Source organism: Petromyzon marinus, chromosome 42, assembly GCF_048934315.1.
Source record: "Petromyzon marinus isolate PM22_M1 ecotype Great Lakes invasive population chromosome 42, UKy_Petmar_22M1.pri1.0, whole genome shotgun sequence".
Lineage (NCBI taxonomy): Eukaryota > Metazoa > Chordata > Hyperoartia > Petromyzontiformes > Petromyzontidae > Petromyzon > Petromyzon marinus.
Window position 1 is genome coordinate 2,464,047 of NC_133708.1, and position 20,638 is coordinate 2,484,684.

At 58.6% G+C, this 20,638-nt stretch overlaps 1 protein-coding gene across 1 annotated transcript; it reads left to right on the forward strand.

Annotated features, from left to right (window-relative positions):
* Positions 1-6,917: 6,917 nt before the first annotated feature.
* LOC142930627 (uncharacterized) lies at positions 6,918-19,474 on the forward strand. Its single transcript, XM_076073620.1, has 4 exons — positions 6,918-7,036; positions 16,432-16,456; positions 17,108-17,998; positions 18,990-19,474. Exons 1-4 carry the CDS (start codon positions 6,918-6,920, stop codon positions 19,470-19,472), a joined length of 1,518 nt encoding a protein of 505 aa, XP_075929735.1. The 3' UTR covers positions 19,473-19,474.
* The last annotated feature ends 1,164 nt before the right edge of the window (positions 19,475-20,638 follow it).

Below are 20,638 nucleotides of genomic sequence, written 5' to 3' on the forward strand. Positions count from 1 at the left end.
CACGGGGTAGACCCAGGTGCCACGGGTCGACTGACTGAGATGACTGCTGATGCACCACCTGTGCCCCCTACTGTGCCAACCTGCTGTGCTTTAGCCACCCGGCGCTCTGCTCGTTGTTGTGAGCGTCGCTCCTCCGCCCTCCGTTGTTGTTGGTGGGCGACTACCTCCAACTGCCCAGTAGCATCCTTCACGACCCTCCTCCACAGAGGCCGATCTTGACATCGCTGGTACCAGTCATCGCCAAGTTCACTCAGCTCCACGTCCTCCTGTACCACATCACTCCATCTCTTCTCTAGCCCGTGCCGCGCCCGCTTAACCCCCTCAATCTGGCCGAACAAAAGCTGTTTCGGCATGTGGTGGCTGGGCATGCGGGCTACATGGCCCAGCCATCGCAGCCTTGCCCGCCGGAGGAACTCACCGATGGGACCTTGCCCAGGTCTTTCAAGGATTTGTGAGCTCCTCACACAATCCAGTCTGGTTAAACCCAGGATGGATCGTAGGCAGGCCAGCCTAAATGTTTCTAACCGGCGAAGATGTTCCATTAGGGAGGTCCACGTTTCGCAAGCATAAAGAAGGGAGGGAATGACCGTGGCCGAGAAGACCTGAAGCTTAGTGCGGAGCGACAGACCAGGTAGCTTCCACACAGCGTTACGCAACCGATGAAAAGATATTGCCGCTCGACTGATTCGGAGTGAGACCTCTGTTGTTAAACTGGAGCCAGTCATAAGCACACTGCCCAGGTATGGGAAACTCTCCACTCTCTCCACAACTGCCCCATCACCGATTGGGAGTTGTGGGGGTGGAGTGTCCGATGGTACAAAATACCCAGGAAGGTGCTTAGTTTGGGTGGGGCTGATGGTAAGGCCCACCTCTTAGTGGCATGCTCCAGTCTCAGCAGCAGCGTCTCCAACTCCTCCTCTGACAAGGCAGCTATATCCAAATCATCAGCGTACATAACGTGGTTGAGCAATAGGGAGCCATCCCTTGACCGCACCCGGGCATCGATCAGCCTCCCATTATATGTACCATATGGAGATTCCCCCGGTACAGCTATTGAAGGCCTCACGAACTACGTTTTCAAAATAGATGTTAAATAATGTGGGATCCAGAGGACATCCCTGTCGCACCCCAAGGTGTACAGGGAATGGCTCTGACTCCCGGCCACGTAGTTTTACCCGGGCCCGCTCACCATCATGAAGGTCCTTAATGATCGTGAGCAGAGGGTCAGGGACTCCAAAAGCACGAAGAACAACCCAGAGCCCAGGCCTACTGATGGTATCATAGGCCTTGACCAGGTCAATAAAGCAGAGATGTAGGTCTTGTTGGAATTCCCTACACCTCTGCTGTAGGTGACGGACAGAAAATAAGGCATCTGTGCAGGACGGCCCTTTTCTGTAACCGCATTGGGGCTCCGCAAGCCTCTCCTCAGTGTGCCTGGCAAGGCGATGCTGAATAATCCTTGCCAGGACCTTTCCCGGCACACTGAGGAGTGAGATGCCCCTGTAGTTGTTGCAGTCTGTGCGGTCCCCCTTCTTAAAAAGGGGGACCACCAGGGCATCCTTCCAATCCTGCGGAACCCGTCCAGTGGTCAAGACCGTTGTTATGATGTCATATAGGGCAGTCTGTGCACAAACGCCACCCTCCCTCAGCATTTCGCTTGGGAGATCATCTCTGCCCGCTGCCTTTCCTGGTCTCAGACTCCGGATCGCCTTCAGTACTTCCTCAACAGATGACACCTCAGCCAGCCACTCACAGGGGGTGACTTCTTCCAATATTTGAGGCACCACAGCCTCAGCAGGGTCATCCTCACTTTGCGCCACGATCTTTTCCTGGCTGAGGGATTTTCCCTCCCCCAGAACCTCACAGAAATGCTCAGCAAATCTGCAAACCTGTTCCTGGTGGTCGGAGATTGGATCACCGTTTTTTCCCCTAATGATGGTAATAGGTGTGGCGCTGCAGGTTACTTTTTGATGAAGTTAAATAGAGATTTGTGATCACGGTCCACTGAGGCAGACTCCATCTCTTCAGCAACCCGCGACCACCACCCATCCTTGCAGCACCTCACGGCTCTCCGAACCTCCGAGCGAAGGCTGCGGTAAGCCTCCTCATTCTCTGACGTGGGATTCTCTAGCCGATGACAGTGGGCCTGTCGCTTTTTCTCAACCATCCTGAACACCTCCTCTGTCAGCCAGGGTCTCTGGGGAGGTCTGGACCGCGTACCCAAAGCAGCCATTGCAGCTGCATGAGTCACAGTCCTAAACCTCGCCCATTTACCCTCGACATCAGGAGGAGTCGGGGACGATGCCAATCCCAGCCGCAAGTGATGATGAAATTCTCGCTTGCAACTTTCATCAGATAACTGAGACCAGGCCACTTTAGGTTGGAATGAGGTCCTGGGTGTACACCCACCACCGGAGTGGAAGAATGGCAGCCGCATCTTACAGATGACTAGTCGATGGTCAGAGGGCAGATCAGCTCCACGGTAGGTCCTGGTGTCAAGGACATGGGCTCGCATCCGCTGGTCCGTCACTATGTAGTCCAGCAGATGTTCTTGCTTGGACCCGACATGGATCCATGATGTTGTGTGGATGCGCTGATGCCGGAACAGCGTGTTGGTAATTACAAGCCCATGGGCTGCACAAAAATCTAGTAGCCTCCTACCATTGTTATTGAGCTGATCTGGCCCATGCCCTCCAATCACTCCAGACCAGGTGCCAGCATCATGACTAACTCGGGCATTGAAGTCACCCAACATGATGACTCTATCTCGAGGGGCCACTTTAGCCAGCACCTGTGACAGGAGGTCATAGAAGGCATCTGACTCATCGGCTTTGCCTGCATCCCTCCACGGATGTTCATCTTCGGTGGGGGCATAAGTAACCACAACCACCATTCATCGCCTCCGGTTGATGGGAAGGTGAGCCCAAAGTAGCCTGGGGCTTACAACTTCCCACACCTCACCGCCACGCTCCCACACCCCCTTCATTCTTTTGTTCAAAAGAAGAGCCACACCCTGTTGTTTGGCAGTCTGCTGCCCCGAGTAGAGGACTGTCCACCCCTCATGGTGGTAGGAGCCAGAGCCGGTCCACCGGACCTCCTGAATGCCACTTAGATCCAGGCGGTACCGGTCCAGCTCCCGACAGAGGAGTGGCTGCCTCTCCTCTGCAGTGAGCGTTCGAACATTCCACGTGGCCACCCGTAGTGGCTTTTCCTTGTTTCTGGAGGAGCCCTGAGTGTATATATTCAATTTCCTGGCTCCGCCAATTGGGGTTTGGCCAGGAGACGTCATAGATGCTTGGCCCCCCGGGGCCTCCGGCACAAGCTTATTAGTTACATATTTCAGTTTAACTCGTGGTTTCGTGGTAATTAATTGAAGGTGGAGGGGTTACCAGCCCCTCGCACCCATCCAGAGCCCCCGTTTAGCCCCTGTGGTGGACACATATGCCATGAGGGGAGGAGCCTATCAAAATTGGGCCTCCCCCCACAGCCTGTCCACGACAGAGTTGCCCGTCCGGCACCGCGAGAAGGTAGGGGGTTGTTTTGCCGATAGACACACACACACAGATAGACACACATACACAGATAGACACACACACAAATAGACACACACACAAATAGACACACACAGATACACACAGGCAGATACACACACACAGATAGACACACACAGATAGACACACACACAGATAGACACACACATATACACACAGGCAGATACACACACAGATAGACACACGCAGATACACACACATACACACAGGCAGATACACACACAGATAGACACACACACAGATAGACACACACAGATAGATACACACACAGATAGACACACACAGAGATAGACACACACAGATACACACAGGCAGATACACACAGATAGACACACACACACAGATAGACACACAGAAACACACACACAGATAGACACACACACAGATAGACTCACACACAGATAGACACACACAGATACACACAGGCAGATACACACACACAGATAGACACACACAGATAGACACACATACAGCACGTGTGTAGTACCTGTACAGTGGTGGCGTGAGGGTTATGGCGAGGGTGAACTATGTCAATGCTTGTCTTGGTATGTGAGGATGTCTGTAACGGTTGTGGCGTTTAATCAGCAAGCTCACCTAAATCCCATCCCTCACCTGTCCCACCTACCTCACTCACCTCACCCTCCTTTCCCCTCACCTCCCCACACACCACTCCTCACCTCCCTCACGCCTCACCTTCCTCACACCACTCCTCACCTCTTCACGCCTCACGCCTCCCCTCACCTCCCTCACGCCTCCCCTCACGCCTCACCTCCCCTCCCTCACCGCCATGAGGCGATCACATTCCGCGCGATTTTAATGTCGCGACGACTTTCGTGAACCCAAATCGGCGCTGTCCCCGCCAACGCCAAGCGATGTCAGCTACCTCACAACAATGACAACAATAGGACATCATTATTACAATGTCGTGTCAACGATTTAGAGTTTATAGGAGGCACCTTCTTTATTAACAACTTCCAAGGCCTCGTCCGCACACTCTCCACAGTAGCTCAGCCCAGCCTGTACACAACACGAGCCGTCTAACGCTGACGGCGCTGACTGAGATAGCCAACTGCTCTCCTTCGTAGCGCAACGTCTAGCGGAGACGTTTAGCGACGATGGCGACGAGACGACGAGACGAGATGAGACCACTCCCAGCACCGGCAGCCCTGAGCCCCCCGCTCTCTGCTCCTTTTATGCTCCTGGCTCCGCCCTGGCCACGCCCTGGCCACGCCTCCCTTCTCGAAGGCTCCAGCAGGTTCCAGGGGGCTCCAGACGGGGTCCTCCGTGACCCTTGCCCCGGTTCCTCCGCTCTGCCAACACCCACCGTGCTCACGCTCACCGGCGTGTGTGATGTCTGTCCACCACAGCTGCCGCTGCTGTCCACCAGCCGGTGCTATTACGCTACAAGAACAATAATAATCATCATGCTGCGTAATGTGCAGTTGCAGCTACGACTGACAGCAGCGCCACCGGAATTGACCACCAAACCCATCGCAATCGGAACGATGTTTAATCCGTCTACTTAATGTCTGTGTACTGCCTCGGTTGTACTGTCGGTGTACTGTATCGTTTGTCGTGTCGAGGCAGGACTACTTTTGACGGGAGATCGCCTCAGTAACGCGCTTCGAGTTTATTAGCCGAATAGCCTAAATCAATGGAACAAAAACCACAACGATTTGAAAACTCGACACGGGCGACATTTCGGGCAATGTCCCTTCTTAGATCGGTTCTTGTTTGACTTCACACGCACGCATTGTAGAGGGCGATCCATATGTCCTGTGCCCCCCCCCCCCCGCACCAAACCCATCGCAAATTCTCAAACGTTTATATTTTTTAAATTAATGTTTAAGAAAAAAAAACCCGAAGTGAATATGTAAAAGGAAAAGTGGTGTTGGGGATCAATCAATCTACTAGACATCAGTGAAAGAGAGCTTTCTAGGGGCGGAGCCAGGATTTCAGGCCGGGGTGATATTCAACAAATGTTTATTTCAAGAATGATTAGAGAGTCAGGCTGTTGAACTAGACGCCATCGGTTGGCGACACACTCTGACAATGCAGTTGTACGGAGTCCGCCAGACCGAGTGTCGTACACTTACACGCAGAATGTCACCCCTGTCACCCCCCCCCCCGGCTCCGCCCCTGTATCTAGCTCACCAGATTCCTCCAGTATAAATAAATATGATTCCGATCATTGGTGGGGAGGGGCGGGTCACAAGAAACCTGGACCTCCCTGTGTGCCAGGGTGGGAGCGAGAGAGCTGCCTCCCGGCAAGAGCTTTATAGCTCATCGGATTCCTCCAGCTTTTACAATCGTGTAGTACTTTTGTCCGATTCAACTCTCTCCCCCCCCCCACCCCTGTGGGACTTGAGCTGTATCCACATCTTTAGGAATTACTCCCCCCGCCCACGCTCCGCCCCCATACTGACCCTGCCCTCTTTCCCCACCCCCCACCCTCCTCGGCTATATAAACCCGTGTCAGAGCGATCTCTTTCACATGTCTCAGCAAATGTCTTGGCTGTGTTTGTCCCCACCTGATGAAGGACGCTTGTGTTGCCCCGCGAAGCGTCGTGATTTAATTTAGTTGTTTTCATTCATTTTATTGATTATTTTTTTACCTACGTGACTTTACCGAAAAAAGACAATGAGTATAGTTTTCAAATGTAGATATTTTTCTGGCTTGGGACCCCCAGACACCCTGGAAGATTTGGTCCCCCCCAATGTTGACTCCATGGCTACGGCCTTTGATGAGAACCATCGGTATGTATAAGAACCCCTGAATATATGTGTAATGAGATAGTGACATCTACTGGTTGGGAAAGGGAAGCACGGGTACAGGCACCACTACAAACACTATCCAGTCCCAAAGGGAGAGGTATCTGGGCCAAAGGTAAGGGGCCGGGCTGGCCACAGGCAGATGGACAGATAGACGGACAGGCAGACGGACAGACAGACGGACAGGCAGACGGACAGGCAGATGGACAGGCAGATGGACAGACAGATGGACAGGCAGACGGACAGGCAGACGGACAGACAGACGGACAGGCAGACGGACAGGCAGACGGACAGACAGACGGACAGGCAGACGGACAGACAGACGGACAGGCAGACGGACAGGCAGACGGACAGGCAGATGGACAGGCAGACGGACAGACAGACGGACAGGCAGACGGACAGGCATACGGACATGCAGACGGAGAGACAGATGGACAGGCAGACGGACAGGCAGACGGACAGGCAGACGGACAGGCAGACGGACAGTCCTGACGCATGAGTCGCCGTCACCCCGACGGAGTTGTCGTCCCAAACGAGGATCGTCACTCGACCCGCGTCCCCCCCTCGCCCCCCCTCGCCCCCCCTCGGCCAGCCATGGCTGAGCACCCAGCGCAGGTGGCCCTCTACGCCCTGATCGTCGTGATGGGCATCGCGGGGAACGCCGTCGTCCTCGTCCTCCTGCTCGGCTCCCCCACCGAGCCCCCGGAGCCTGGGCGAGGCGCCGCGCGGAACGTCGACAGCCGCCACCGTCGTCGCCGTGGCGGTGGTGGTTGTGGTGGTGGTTGTGGTGGTGGTGGTGGTGGTTGTGGTGGTGGTTGTCTCCACCTCGTCTGCGGGTGTCCCGCGCTGCTGCTGTCTCGCGTCGCCCGCCTCCCTCCCTGGGGGTTGCTCATCGGGAATTTGATGGCGAGCAACGCGCTCCTGGGAGTGACGCGAAACACGCTGCTACTGGCCGCAGACGCCGGGTTCGATCCCCAGCTGGGGGCGGGCGCCTGCCGAGCGCTCATGAGCGTGTGGACGATGGCACGCTGCGTCAACACGTGGAGCTGCCTGGCGCCCTGCGCCTACAGGGTGAGTGGGTAGGTGAGTAGGTGAGTGGGTAGGTGAGTAGGTGAGTGGGTAGATGAGTAGGTGAGTGGGTAGGTGAGTTGGTAGGTGAGTGTGTGAGTGGGTAGGTGAGCGTGTGGACGATGGCACGCTGCGTCAACACGTGGAGCTGCCTGGCGCCCTGCGCCTACAGGGTGAGTGGGTAGGTGAGTGGGTAGGTGAGTGGGTAGGTGAGTGGGTAGGTGAGTGTGTGAGTGGGTAGGTGAGCGTGTGGACGATGGCACGCTGCGTCAACACGTGGAGCTGCCTGGCGCCCTGCGCCTACAGGGTGAGTGGGTAGGTGAGTAGGTGAGTGTGTGAGTGGGTAGGTGAGTGGGTAGGTGAGTGTGTGAGTGGGTAGGTGAGCGTGTGGACGATGGCACGCTGCGTCAACACGTGGAGTTGCCTGGCGCCCTGCGCCTACAGGGTGAGTGGGTAGGCGAGTAGGTGAGTGGGTAGGTGAGTGTGTGAGTGGGTAGGTGAGCGTGTGGACGATGGCACGCTGCGTCAACACGTGGAGCTGCCTGGCGCCCTGCGCCTACAGGGTGAGTGGGTAGGTGAGTGGGTGAGTGGGTAGGTGAGGAGGTGAGTGGGTAGGTGAGTAGGTGAGTGGGTAGGTGAGTTGGTAGGTGAGTGTGTGAGTGGGTAGGTGAGCGTGTGGACGATGGCACGCTGCGTCAACACGTGGAGCTGTCTGGCGCCCTGCGCCTACAGGGTGAGTGGGTAGGTGAGTAGGTAAGTGGGTATGTGAGTAGGTGAGTGAGTAGGTGAGTGTGTGAGTGGGTAGGTGAGCGTGTGGACGATGGCACGCTGCGTCAACACGTGGAGCTGCCTGGCGCCCTGCGCCTACAGGGTGAGTGGGTAGGTGAGTGGGTGAGTGGGTAGGTGAGTGGGTAGGTGAGTTGGTAGGTGAGTGTGTGAGTGGGTAGGTGAGCGTGTGGACAATGGCACGCTGCGTCAACACGTGGAGCTGCCTGGCGCCCTGCGCCTACAGGGTGAGTGGGTAGATGAGTAGGTGAGTGGGTAGGTGAGTGGGTAGGTGAGTGGGTAGGTGAGTGTGTGAGTGGGTAGGTGAGCGTGTGGACGATGGCACGCTGCGTCAACACGTGGAGCTGCCTGGCGCCCTGCGCCTACAGGGTGAGTGGGTAGGTGAGTAGGTGAGTGGGTAGGTGAGTAGGTGAGTGGGTAGGTGAGCGTGTGGACGATGGCACGCTGCGTCAACACGTGGAGCTGCCTGGCGCCATGCGCCTACAGGGTGAGTGGGTAGGTGAGTAGGTGAGTGGGTAGGTGAATGGGTAGGTGAGTTGGTAGGTGAGTGTGTGAGTGGGTAGGTGAGCGTGTGGACGATGGCACGCTGCGTCAACACGTGGAGCTGCCTGGCGCCCTGCGCCTACAGGGTGAGTGGGTAGGTGAGTAGGTGAGTGGGTAGGTGAGTGGGTAGGTGAGTTGGTAGGTGAGTGTGTGAGTGGGTAGGTGAGCGTGTGGACGATGGCACGCTGCGTCAACACGTGGAGCTGCCTGGCGCCCTGCGCCTACAGGGTGAGTGGGTAGGTGAGTAGGTGAGTGGGTAGGTGAGTGTGTGAGTGGGTAGGTGAGCGTGTGGACGATGGCACGCTGCGTCAACACGTGGAGCTGCCTGGCGCCCTGCGCCTACAGGGTGAGTGGGTAGGTGAGTGGGTGAGTGTGTGAGTGGGTAGGTGAGTGGGTAGGTGAGTGGGTGAGTGGGTAGGTAAGTAGGTGAGTGGGTAGGTGAGTGGGTAGGTGAGTTGGTAGGTGAGTGTGTGAGTGGGTAGGTGAGCGTGTAGACGATGGCACGCTGCGTCAACACGTGGAGCTGCCTGGCGCCCTGCGCCTACAGGGTGAGTGGGTAGGTGAGTGGGTGAGTGGGTAGGTGAGGAGGTGAGTGGGTAGGTGAGTGGGTAGGTGAGTGTGTGACTGGGTAGGTGAGCGTGTGGACGATGGCACGCTGCGTCAACACGTGGAGCTGCCTGGCGCCCTGCGCCTACAGGGTGAGTGGGTAGGTGAGTAGGTGAGTGGGTAGGGGAGTGGGTAGGTGAGTTGGTAGGTGAGTGTGTGAGTGGGTAGGTGAGCGTGTGGACGAAGGCACGCTGCGTCAACACGTGGAGCTGTCTGGCGCCCTGCGCCTACAGGGTGAGTGGGTAGGTGAGTGGGTGAGTGTGTGAGTGGGTAGGTGAGCAGGTGAGTGGGTAGGTGAGTAGGTGAGTGGGTAGGTGAGTGGGTAGGTGAGTGGGTAGGTGAGCGTGTGGACGATGGCACGCTGCGTCAACACGTGGAGCTGCCTGGCGCCCTGCGCCTACAGGGTGAGTGGGTAGGTGAGTGGGTGAGTGTGTGAGTGGGTAGGTGAGCAGGTGAGTGGGTAGGTGAGTAGGTGAGTGGGTAGGTGAGTGGGTAGGTGAGTGGGTAGGTGAGCGTGTTGACGATGGCACGCTGCGTCAACACGTGGAGCTCCCTGGCGCCCTGCGCCTACAGGGTGAGTGGGTAGGTGAGTGGGTGAGTGTGTGAGTGGGTAGGTGAGCAGGTGAGTGGGTAGGTGAGTAGGTGAGTGGGTAGATGAGTGGGTAGGTGAGTGGGTAGGTGAGCGTGTGGACGATGGCACGCTGCGTCAACACGTGGAGCTGCCTGGCGCCCTGCGCCTACAGGGTGAGTGGGTAGGTGAGTGGGTGAGTGTGTGAGTGGGTAGGTGAGCAGGTGAGTGGGTAGGTGAGTAGGTGAGTGGGTAGATGAGTGGGTAGGTGAGTGGGTAGGTGAGCGTGTGGACGATGGCACGCTGCGTCAACACGTGGAGCTGCCTGGCGCCCTGCGCATACAGGGTGAGTGGGTAGGTGAGTGGGTGAGTGTGTGAGTGGGTAGGTGAGCAGGTGAGTGGGTAGGTGAGTAGGTGAGTGGGTAGGTGAGTGGGTAGGTGAGTGGGTAGGTGAGCGTGTTGACGATGGCACGCTGCGTCAACACGTGGAGCTGCCTGGCGCCCTGCGCCTACAGGGTGAGTGGGTAGGTGAGTGGGTGAGTGTGTGAGTGGGTAGGTGAGCAGGTGAGTGGGTAGGTGAGTAGGTGAGTGGGTAGGTGAGTGGGTAGGTGAGTGGGTAGGTGAGTGTGTGAGTGGGTAGGTGAGCGTGTGGACGATGGCACGCTGCGTCAACACGTGGAGCTGCCTGGCGCCCTGCGCCTACAGGGTGAGTGGGTAGGTGAGTGTGTGAGTGGGTAGGTGAGTAGGTGAGTGGGTAGGTGAGCGTGTGGACGATGGCACGCTGCGTCAACACGTGGAGCTGCCTGGCGCCCTGCGCCTACAGGGTGAGTGGGTAGGTGAGTAGGTGAGTGGGTAGGTGAGTAGGTGAGTGGGTAGGTGAGTAGGTGAGTGGGTAGGTGAGTTGGTAGGTGAGTGTGTGAGTGGGTAGGTGAGCGTGTGGACGATGGCACGCTGCGTCAACACGTGGAGCTGCCTGGCGCCCTGCGCCTACAGGGTGAGTGGGTAGGTGAGTGGGTAGGTGAGTGGGTAGGTGAGTGGGTAGGTGAGTGTGTGAGTGGGTAGGTGAGCGTGTGGACGATGGCACGCTGCGTCAACACGTGGAGCTGCCTGGCGCCCTGCGCCTACAGGGTGAGTGGGTAGGTGAGTAGGTGAGTGTGTGAGTGGGTAGGTGAGTGGGTAGGTGAGTGTGTGAGTGGGTAGGTGAGCGTGTGGACGATGGCACGCTGCGTCAACACGTGGAGCTGCCTGGCGCCCTGCGCCTACAGGGTGAGTGGGTAGGTGAGTGGGTGAGTGGGTAGGTGAGGAGGTGAGTGGGTAGGTGAGTAGGTGAGTGGGTAGGTGAGTTGGTAGGTGAGTGTGTGAGTGGGTAGGTGAGCGTGTGGACGATGGCACGCTGCGTCAACACGTGGAGCTGTCTGGCGCCCTGCGCCTACAGGGTGAGTGGGTAGGTGAGTAGGTAAGTGGGTATGTGAGTAGGTGAGTGAGTAGGTGAGTGTGTGAGTGGGTAGGTGAGCGTGTGGACGATGGCACGCTGCGTCAACACGTGGAGCTGCCTGGCACCCTGCGCCTACAGGGTGAGTGGGTAGGTGAGTGGGTGAGTGGGTAGGTGAGTGGGTAGGTGAGTTGGTAGGTGAGTGTGTGAGTGGGTAGGTGAGCGTGTGGACAATGGCACGCTGCGTCAACACGTGGAGCTGCCTGGCGCCCTGCGCCTACAGGGTGAGTGGGTAGATGAGTAGGTGAGTGGGTAGGTGAGTGGGTAGGTGAGTGGGTAGGTGAGTGTGTGAGTGGGTAGGTGAGCGTGTGGACGATGGCACGCTGCGTCAACACGTGGAGCTGCCTGGCGCCCTGCGCCTACAGGGTGAGTGGGTAGGTGAGTAGGTGAGTGGGTAGGTGAGTAGGTGAGTGGGTAGGTGAGCGTGTGGACGATGGCACGCTGCGTCAACACGTGGAGCTGCCTGGCGCCATGCGCCTACAGGGTGAGTGGGTAGGTGAGTAGGTGAGTGGGTAGGTGAATGGGTAGGTGAGTTGGTAGGTGAGTGTGTGAGTGGGTAGGTGAGCGTGTGGACGATGGCACGCTGCGTCAACACGTGGAGCTGCCTGGCGCCCTGCGCCTACAGGGTGAGTGGGTAGGTGAGTAGGTGAGTGGGTAGGTGAGTGGGTAGGTGAGTTGGTAGGTGAGTGTGTGAGTGGGTAGGTGAGCGTGTGGACGATGGCACGCTGCGTCAACACGTGGAGCTGCCTGGCGCCCTGCGCCTACAGGGTGAGTGGGTAGGTGAGTAGGTGAGTGGGTAGGTGAGTGTGTGAGTGGGTAGGTGAGCGTGTGGACGATGGCACGCTGCGTCAACACGTGGAGCTGCCTGGCGCCCTGCGCCTACAGGGTGAGTGGGTAGGTGAGTGGGTGAGTGTGTGAGTGGGTAGGTGAGTGGGTAGGTGAGTGGGTGAGTGGGTAGGTAAGTAGGTGAGTGGGTAGGTGAGTGGGTAGGTGAGTTGGTAGGTGAGTGTGTGAGTGGGTAGGTGAGCGTGTAGACGATGGCACGCTGCGTCAACACGTGGAGCTGCCTGGCGCCCTGCGCCTACAGGGTGAGTGGGTAGGTGAGTGGGTGAGTGGGTAGGTGAGGAGGTGAGTGGGTAGGTGAGTGGGTAGGTGAGTGTGTGACTGGGTAGGTGAGCTTGTGGACGATGGCACGCTGCGTCAACACGTGGAGCTGCCTGGCGCCCTGCGCCTACAGGGTGAGTGGGTAGGTGAGTAGGTGAGTGGGTAGGTGAGTGGGTAGGTGAGTTGGTAGGTGAGTGTGTGAGTGGGTAGGTGAGCGTGTGGACGATGGCACGCTGCGTCAACACGTGGAGCTGTCTGGCGCCCTGCGCCTACAGGGTGAGTGGGTAGGTGAGTGGGTGAGTGTGTGAGTGGGTAGGTGAGCAGGTGAGTGGGTAGGTGAGTAGGTGAGTGGGTAGGTGAGTGGGTAGGTGAGTGGGTAGGTGAGCGTGTGGACGATGGCACGCTGCGTCAACACGTGGAGCTGCCTGGCGCCCTGCGCCTACAGGGTGAGTGGGTAGGTGAGTGGGTGAGTGTGTGAGTGGGTAGGTGAGCAGGTGAGTGGGTAGGTGAGTAGGTGAGTGGGTAGGTGAGTGGGTAGGTGAGTGGGTAGGTGAGCGTGTTGACGATGGCACGCTGCGTCAACACGTGGAGCTGCCTGGCGCCCTGCGCCTACAGGGTGAGTGGGTAGGTGAGTGGGTGAGTGTGTGAGTGGGTAGGTGAGCAGGTGAGTGGGTAGGTGAGTAGGTGAGTGGGTAGATGAGTGGGTAGGTGAGTGGGTAGGTGAGCGTGTGGACGATGGCACGCTGCGTCAACACGTGGAGCTGCCTGGCGCCCTGCGCCTACAGGGTGAGTGGGTAGGTGAGTGGGTGAGTGTGTGAGTGGGTAGGTGAGCAGGTGAGTGGGTAGGTGAGTAGGTGAGTGGGTAGATGAGTGGGTAGGTGAGTGGGTAGGTGAGCGTGTGGACGATGGCACGCTGCGTCAACACGTGGAGCTGCCTGGCGCCCTGCGCATACAGGGTGAGTGGGTAGGTGAGTGGGTGAGTGTGTGAGTGGGTAGGTGAGCAGGTGAGTGGGTAGGTGAGTAGGTGAGTGGGTAGGTGAGTGGGTAGGTGAGTGGGTAGGTGAGCGTGTTGACGATGGCACGCTGCGTCAACACGTGGAGCTGCCTGGCGCCCTGCGCCTACAGGGTGAGTGGGTAGGTGAGTGGGTGAGTGTGTGAGTGGGTAGGTGAGCAGGTGAGTGGGTAGGTGAGTAGGTGAGTGGGTAGGTGAGTGGGTAGGTGAGTGGGTAGGTGAGTGTGTGAGTGGGTAGGTGAGCGTGTGGACGATGGCACGCTGCGTCAACACGTGGAGCTGCCTGGCGCCCTGCGCCTACAGGGTGAGTGGGTAGGTGAGTGGGTGAGTGGGTAGGTGAGTAGGTGAGTGGGTAGGTGAGCGTGTGGACGATGGCACGCTGCGTCAACACGTGGAGCTGCCTGGCGCCCTGCGCCTACAGGGTGAGTGGGTAGGTGAGTAGGTGAGTGGGTAGGTGAGTGGGTAGGTGAGTTTGTAGGTGAGTGTGTGAGTGGGTAGGTGAGCGTGTGGACGATGGCACGCTGCGTCAACACGTGGAGCTGCCTGGCGCCCTGCGCCTACAGGGTGAGTGGGTAGGTGAGTAGGTGAGTGGGTAGGTGAGTAGGTGAGTGGGTAGGTGAGTGGGTAGGTGAGTGTGTGAGTGGGTAGGTGAGCGTGTGGACGATGGCACGCTGCGTCAACACGTGGAGCTGCCTGGCGCCCTGCGCCTACAGGGTGAGTTGGTAGGTGAGTGTGTGAGTGTGTGAGTGGGTAGGTGAGTGGGTAGGTGAGTGGGTGAGTGGGTAGGTGAGTTGGTGGTGAATGTGTGAGTGGGTAGGTGAGCGTGTGGACGATGGCACGCTGCGTCAACACGTGGAGCTGCCTGGCGCCCTGCGCCTACAGGGTGAGTGGGTAGGTGAGTAGGTGAGTGGGTAGGTGAGTGGGTAGGTGAGTTGGTAGGTGAGTGTGTGAGTGGGTAGGTGAGCGTGTGGACGATGGCACGCTGCGTCAACACGTGGAGCTGCCTGGCGCCCTGCGCTACAGGGTGAGTGGGTAGGTGAGTGGGTAGGTGAGTAGGTGAGTGGGTAGGTGAGTAGGTGAGTGGGTAGGTGAGCGTGTGGACGATGGCACGCTGCGTCAACACGTGGAGCTGCCTGGCGCCTTGCGCCTACAGGGTGAGTGGGTAGGTGAGTGGGTGAGTGGGTAGGTGAGGAGGTGAGTGGGTAGGTGAGTAGGTAGGTGAGTTGGTAGGTGAGTGTGTGAGTGGGTAGGTGAGCGTGTGGACGATGGCACGCTGCGTCAACACGTGGAGCTGCCTGGCGCCCTGCGCCTACAGGGTGAGTGGGTAGGTGAGTAGGTGAGTGGGTAGGTGAGTAGGTGATTGGGTAGGTGAGTGGGTAGGTGAGTGGGTAGGTGAGCGTGTGGACGATGGCACGCTGCGTCAACACGTGGAGCTGCCTGGCGCCCTGCGCCTACAGGGTGAGTGGGTAGGTGAGTGGGTGAGTGTGTGAGTGGGTAGGTGAGCAGGTGAGTGGGTAGGTGAGTAGGTGAGTGGGTAGGTGAGTGGGTAGGTGAGTGGGTAGGTGAGTGTGTGAGTGGGTAGGTGAGCGTGTGGACGATGGCACGCTGCGTCAACACGTGGAGCTGCCTGGCGCCCTGCGCCTACAGGGTGAGTGGGTAGGTGAGTAGGTGAGTGGGTAGGTGAGTGTGTGAGTGGGTAGGTGAGCGTGTGGACGATGGCACGCTGCGTCAACACGTGGAGCTGCCTGGCGCCCTGCGCCTACAGGGTGAGTGGGTAGGTGAGTAGGTGAGTGGGTAGGTGAGTGTGTGAGTGGGTAGGTGAGCGTGTGGACGATGGCACGCTGCGTCAACACGTGGAGCTGCCTGGCGCCCTGCGCCTACAGGGTGAGTGGGTAGGTGAGTAGGTGAGTGGGTAGGTGAGTAGGTGAGTGGGTAGGTGAGCGTGTGGACGATGGCACGCTGCGTCAACACGTGGAGCTGCCTGGCGCCCTGCGCCTACAGGGTGAGTGGGTAGGTGAGTAGGTGAGTGGGTAGGTGAGTAGGTGAGTGGGTATGTGAGTGGGTAGGTGAGTTGGTAGGTGAGTGTGTGAGTGGGTAGGTGAGCGTGTGGACGATGGCTCGCTGCGTCAACACGTGGAGCTGCCTGGCGCCCTGCGCCTACAGGGTGAGTGGGTAGGTGAGTGGGTGAGTGTGTGAGTGGGTAGGTGAGTAGGTGAGTGGGTAGGTGAGTGGGTAGGTGAGTTGGTAGGTGAGTGTGTGAGTGGGTAGGTGAGCGTGTGGACGATGGCACGCTGCGTCAACACGTGGAGCTGCCTGGCGCCCTGCGCCCACAGGGTGAGTGGGTAGGTGAGTGGGTGAGTGGGTAGGTGAGTAGGTGAGTGGGTAGGTGAGTGGGTAGGTGAGCGTGTGGACGATGGCACGCTGCGTCAACACGTGGAGCTGCCTGGCGCCCTGCGCCTACAGGGTGAGTGGGTGAGTGTGTGAATGGGTAGGTGAGTAGGTGAGTGGGTAGGTGAGTGGGTAGGTGAGCGTGTGGACGATGGCACGCTGCGTCAACACGTGGAGCTGCCTGGCCCCCTGCGCCTACAAGGTGAGTGGGTAGGTGAGTGGGTGAGTGGGTAGGTAAGTAGGTGAGTGGGTAGGTGAGTGGGTAGGTGAGTTGGTAGGTGAGTGTGTGAGTGGGTAGGTGAGCGTGTGGACGATGGCACGCTGCGTCAACACGTGGAGCTGCCTGGCGCCCTGCGCCTACAGGGTGAGTGGGTAGGTGAGTAGGTGAGTGGGTAGGTGAGTGGGTAGGTGAGTGTGTGAGTGGGTAGGTGAGTGTGTGAGTGGATAGGTGAGGAGGTGAGTGGGTAGGTGAGGTGGTAGGTGAGTGTGTGAGTGGGTAGGTGAGCGTGTGGACGATGGCACGCTGCGTCAACACGTGGAGCTGCCTGGCCCCCTGCGCCTACAAGGTGAGTGGGTAGGTGAGTGGGTGAGTGGGTAGGTAAGTAGGTGAGTGGGTAGGTGAGTGGGTAGGTGAGTTGGTAGGTGAGTGTGTGAGTGGGTAGGTGAGTGTGGACGATGGCACGCTGCGTCAACACGTGGAGCTGCCTGGCGCCCTGCGCCTACAGGGTGAGTGGGTAGGTGAGTAGGTGAGTGGGTAGGTGAGTGGGTAGGTGAGTGTGTGAGTGGGTAGGTGAGTGTGTGAGTGGATAGGTGAGGAGGTGAGTGGGTAGGTGAGGTGGTAGGTGAGTGTGTGAGTGGGTAGGTGAGCGTGTGGACGATGGCACGCTGCGTCAACACGTGGAGCTGCCTGGCGCCCTGCGCCTACAGGGTGAGTGGGGTAGGTGAGTGGATAGGTGAGTGGACAGGTGGGTGTCTGGGTGGTCGAGTGAGTGAGCAGGTGGGTGAGTGGGTGGTCGAGTGAGTGGACAGGTGGGTGAGTGGGTGGTCCAGTGAGTGGAGAGGTGGGTGAGTGGGTGGTCGAGTGAGTGGACAGGTGGGTGAGTGGGTAGCCATCCTTTAATTGGTTTGCTTTTGCTTTGCCCATCTCCCCCACTGCCCCCCCTGCCCCCCTCTCTCCCTGCCCCCCTCTCTCCCTGCCCCCCTCTCTCCCTGCCCAGATGTTCAAGATGATTCGCCTCGGGCGCCGCGTCTCCCAGGGCCCACGACTCAACTCCATGGGCGTCCGCGGCGGCGGCGACCGGGAGCGCTGCGCCGTCAAAGCCTCCCTGGCCCTCGTCTGGGGCCTCAACGCGGCCTACGCGGCCCCGGGCCTCTTCTTCACCACGGCCAAGAGGCTGAGCACTGCGCAGGGCGCTGACGGTGGCAGCCTCATGCTCATCAGCAGCACCACGCGGCCGCTCCTCGGCTGCGTCTGGGACTTCGGGCCGGGCGGCCAAGGAGCCGGCTTCGTGTTCGTCATGGCCTCCCTGGTGGCCCACGAGGTGGTGCCAATCGTGCTCATGGTGGTCACCAACGCCGCCAGCCTCGTGGCGCTCAGGCGCTTCGCGGTGGAACGGAAGCAGGGGCAGCAGCAGCAGCAGCAGGGGCAGCAGCAGCAGCAGGGGCAGCAGCAGCAGGGGCAGCAGCAGCAGGGGCAGCAGCAGCAGCAGGGGCAGCAGCAGCAGGGGCAGCAGCAGCAGGGGCAGCAGCAAGAGGCGGGAAAGTCAACAAATCGCAACACCGAGGGACCCACACTGCCCCGAGCGGACCCCGACGGTCGGCGGGGGCCGACGCCGCTCGGCCTCGGGTGGACGGAGCCCGGAGCCGGGGCCGCCGTGGGCCCGGAGTCTCGAGGGGCGGCGGGGTTGGATCCCGGGCAGGGGCTGCGCGCCGCCTCGTGGGCGAGGGCTCCGTGGGGCCGCGAGACGCCCGAGGTGCCACCCGAGGAGGATTCGTGCGGAGTCTACGACGGTTCGGAGTCTCGGGTTGCCGGTGACCCCGCGGGGGGCGCCCGCGAGCTGGGCTCGGAGGTCATCGGCGAGCCGCCGGCTTCAGATGTTGGTGGCAGCGTACGCGTTGAGACAGCACAGCAGCAACCACCACGATCACCACCACCACGATCACCACCACCACGGCCACCAACACCGTGATCACCACCACCATCACCGCCACCACGATCACCACCACCACCACCACTACTACCACCGCCTCCTCACCCAACCCACTCGTCATCAACAACAACAACAACGCGCACTGACCGACTGGATCTAGGAATCGGCGCAGGCATTTTGTAAACACACCGGGCACGAATTCGGGCTATGGGCAATTATGATACTAATAATACTAATAATACTTATAATACTACTACTAATAATACTCATAATACTACTAATACTAATAATACTAATAATACTACTAATACTAATAATACTAATACTACTAATAATAATACTAATAATAATTATAATAATACTAATAATACTATTAACACTAATACTAATAATACTACTAATAATACTAATAATACTACTAATAATACTAATAATAATACTACTAATAATACTAATAATAATACTAATAATAATACTAGTACATTTGTGATTTGAAGCTGTCGTGACTGCAGGAATCCACACTCTTTGGTTCTTTCGGTAAAGTCACGTGGGTAGAAAAATAATAGATCACGTGGCTTCGATCGCAACACAAGCAATCGTCATCAGGTGGGACAACCACAGCCACGGCCGACTTCAGCTGTTTGTTTCTTGCTGTGGTTGTCGCACCTGATGACGATTGCTTGTGTTGCGATAGAAACGTCACGTGATGTATTATGTTTCTACCTACGTGACTTTACCAAAAGCACCAAGGAGTAATATAATTGTGTCAACGGTCCGTTGTGCGATGACAATCTGTGCACTACCGGGAGCTACACACGAGTGTGAGGACTTACTGCCAACGAAGCGTACACATTGGAGGGAATCAAATATTTTGATGAAACCGATTTATTTTGTTGAACTCCGATCACGTTTGCAATCCCCCCCCCCACAAACCTTCCCCCACACACAGACCGGAGGCCCCCGGGCCCTCGCAATGGGCCACCCCACGGGGAATTTGCCCTGCGGCCAGCCGGGGCCTGCCAAGGTGCCACGAGGCCACGCGGGCGGCAACGGTGGTGGCCTCGCCGGCGGTGGCCTCGCAGGCAGTGGCCTCGCGGCCTCCTCCTCCTCCTCCACCCACGGGCTGGCGGCGGAGGTTCGCGCCACGAGGCTCGTGCTGGCGCTCGTCCTCTCCTTCGTCGCCTCGTGGGGCTCCCACATCCTCGCCGTGAACTTCTACAACTTCGGCGGGCGGCGCGAGGGCCCTCTCGCCGGCGCGCTGCTGGCCCTGGCGCGCTTCTCCGCGTCCACGTTCCTCGCCCTGTGCCCGCTCATCCTGGCGCTCGGCCACGCGCCCCTCCGGAGGCGCCTGCGCTGCGTCGCCGCCGCCGCCTCCTCGCCGAGACGACGCCGCCGCAGCGTGGAGGCCGGTGGCGTGCGGGTGGCCGTGTAGCCGTGGTCGGGGGCTGTCCGGTCCGTCCCACCCCTGCACCCCCCCCTGCCTCCCGCTACCCGCCCCCCACCCCTCTTCATCATCATCATCACCACCCCCATCATCATCATCACCACCACCACCCTCATTATCGTCATCACCACCAACACCACCCCCATCATCACCACCACCACCCTCTCTTCATCACCACCACCATCACCACCACCCTCATTATCATCATCACCACCACCACCCCATCATCACCACCACCATCACCACCACCCTCATTATCATCATCACCACCACCACCCCATCATCACCACCACCACCCTCATCACCACCACCACTCTCTCATCATCACCACCCCCATCATCATCATCACCACCACCACAACCCTCTTTATCCAAGATCATCCCTTCATCACCTCCTCTCTCCCTGTAGAGATGTTAACTCCCTCGCCTGGTCTACAGGAGGTCGTGGGTTCGATCCCGACCCTGACTTCTGCTGCTGCTGTGTGTATGTGGAGTCTGCGGTGTCTCTCTCTCTCGCTCTCTCTCTCCCCGTAGTCGCGTGGGATTTTTCTCCGGGGTTTCTCCCCCTCCACATTTGTCATCGACATCACCACGCGTCTCGTGTATTTGACTGCTCCTCAACACGTCCACGTGACGCTTCGTTGAGCCACCAATTGCGATCGCCAGGTTCGCTTGCGCCAAACAGCTGCTGCCGTGGAAGCTCGGCCCGGGCCCTTGCCTCGGCGGCATGAGAACACCAAAGCGTCCGGATGTGAGTTGAGAGTCCCACGCGGTGTTGAATGTCGCGCGGCGTGAGATCGCCACGCCACCAGATGGCGGTGTACGACAGCAAACGGCAAAGTGCGGCGCGTTCGTTGAACTTCTTTCGCGCCGCACGCAGCCAACCGTGGCGATCAGGAGGTGCGGGAGAAAGTACGACGATTGAGCGGCAGCAGCAGCGGCAGCAGCAGCAGCAGCGGCGGCGGTGGCAGCGCGTGGAGCCCGAGACATCGGTGCAGGAGACGCGGTGAGACGAGACGGATAGAGAGCAGGTATCCACAATCTTTGGTTCTCTCGCTAAAGTCATCACTTAGTAGGTAGAAATATAAAATAAATCACGACGTTTCGGGCACGACTTCCCACCTGACGATGTACGCTTGTGTGCTGCGCCCGAAA

Bases quoted from the DNA above. Each gene is read 5' to 3' on its own strand.
- LOC142930627 (XM_076073620.1), top strand. From the start codon at position 6,918: ATGGCTGAGCACCCAGCGCAGGTGGCCCTCTACGCCCTGATCGTCGTG. The intron at 7,037-16,431 runs GCGAGGCGCCGC...CAACACGTGGAG, and splicing joins ACCGAGCCCCCGGAGCCTGG to CTGCCTGGCCCCCTGCGCCT. The intron at 17,999-18,989 runs GTACGCGTTGAG...CCCCACACACAG, and splicing joins CTTCAGATGTTGGTGGCAGC to ACCGGAGGCCCCCGGGCCCT.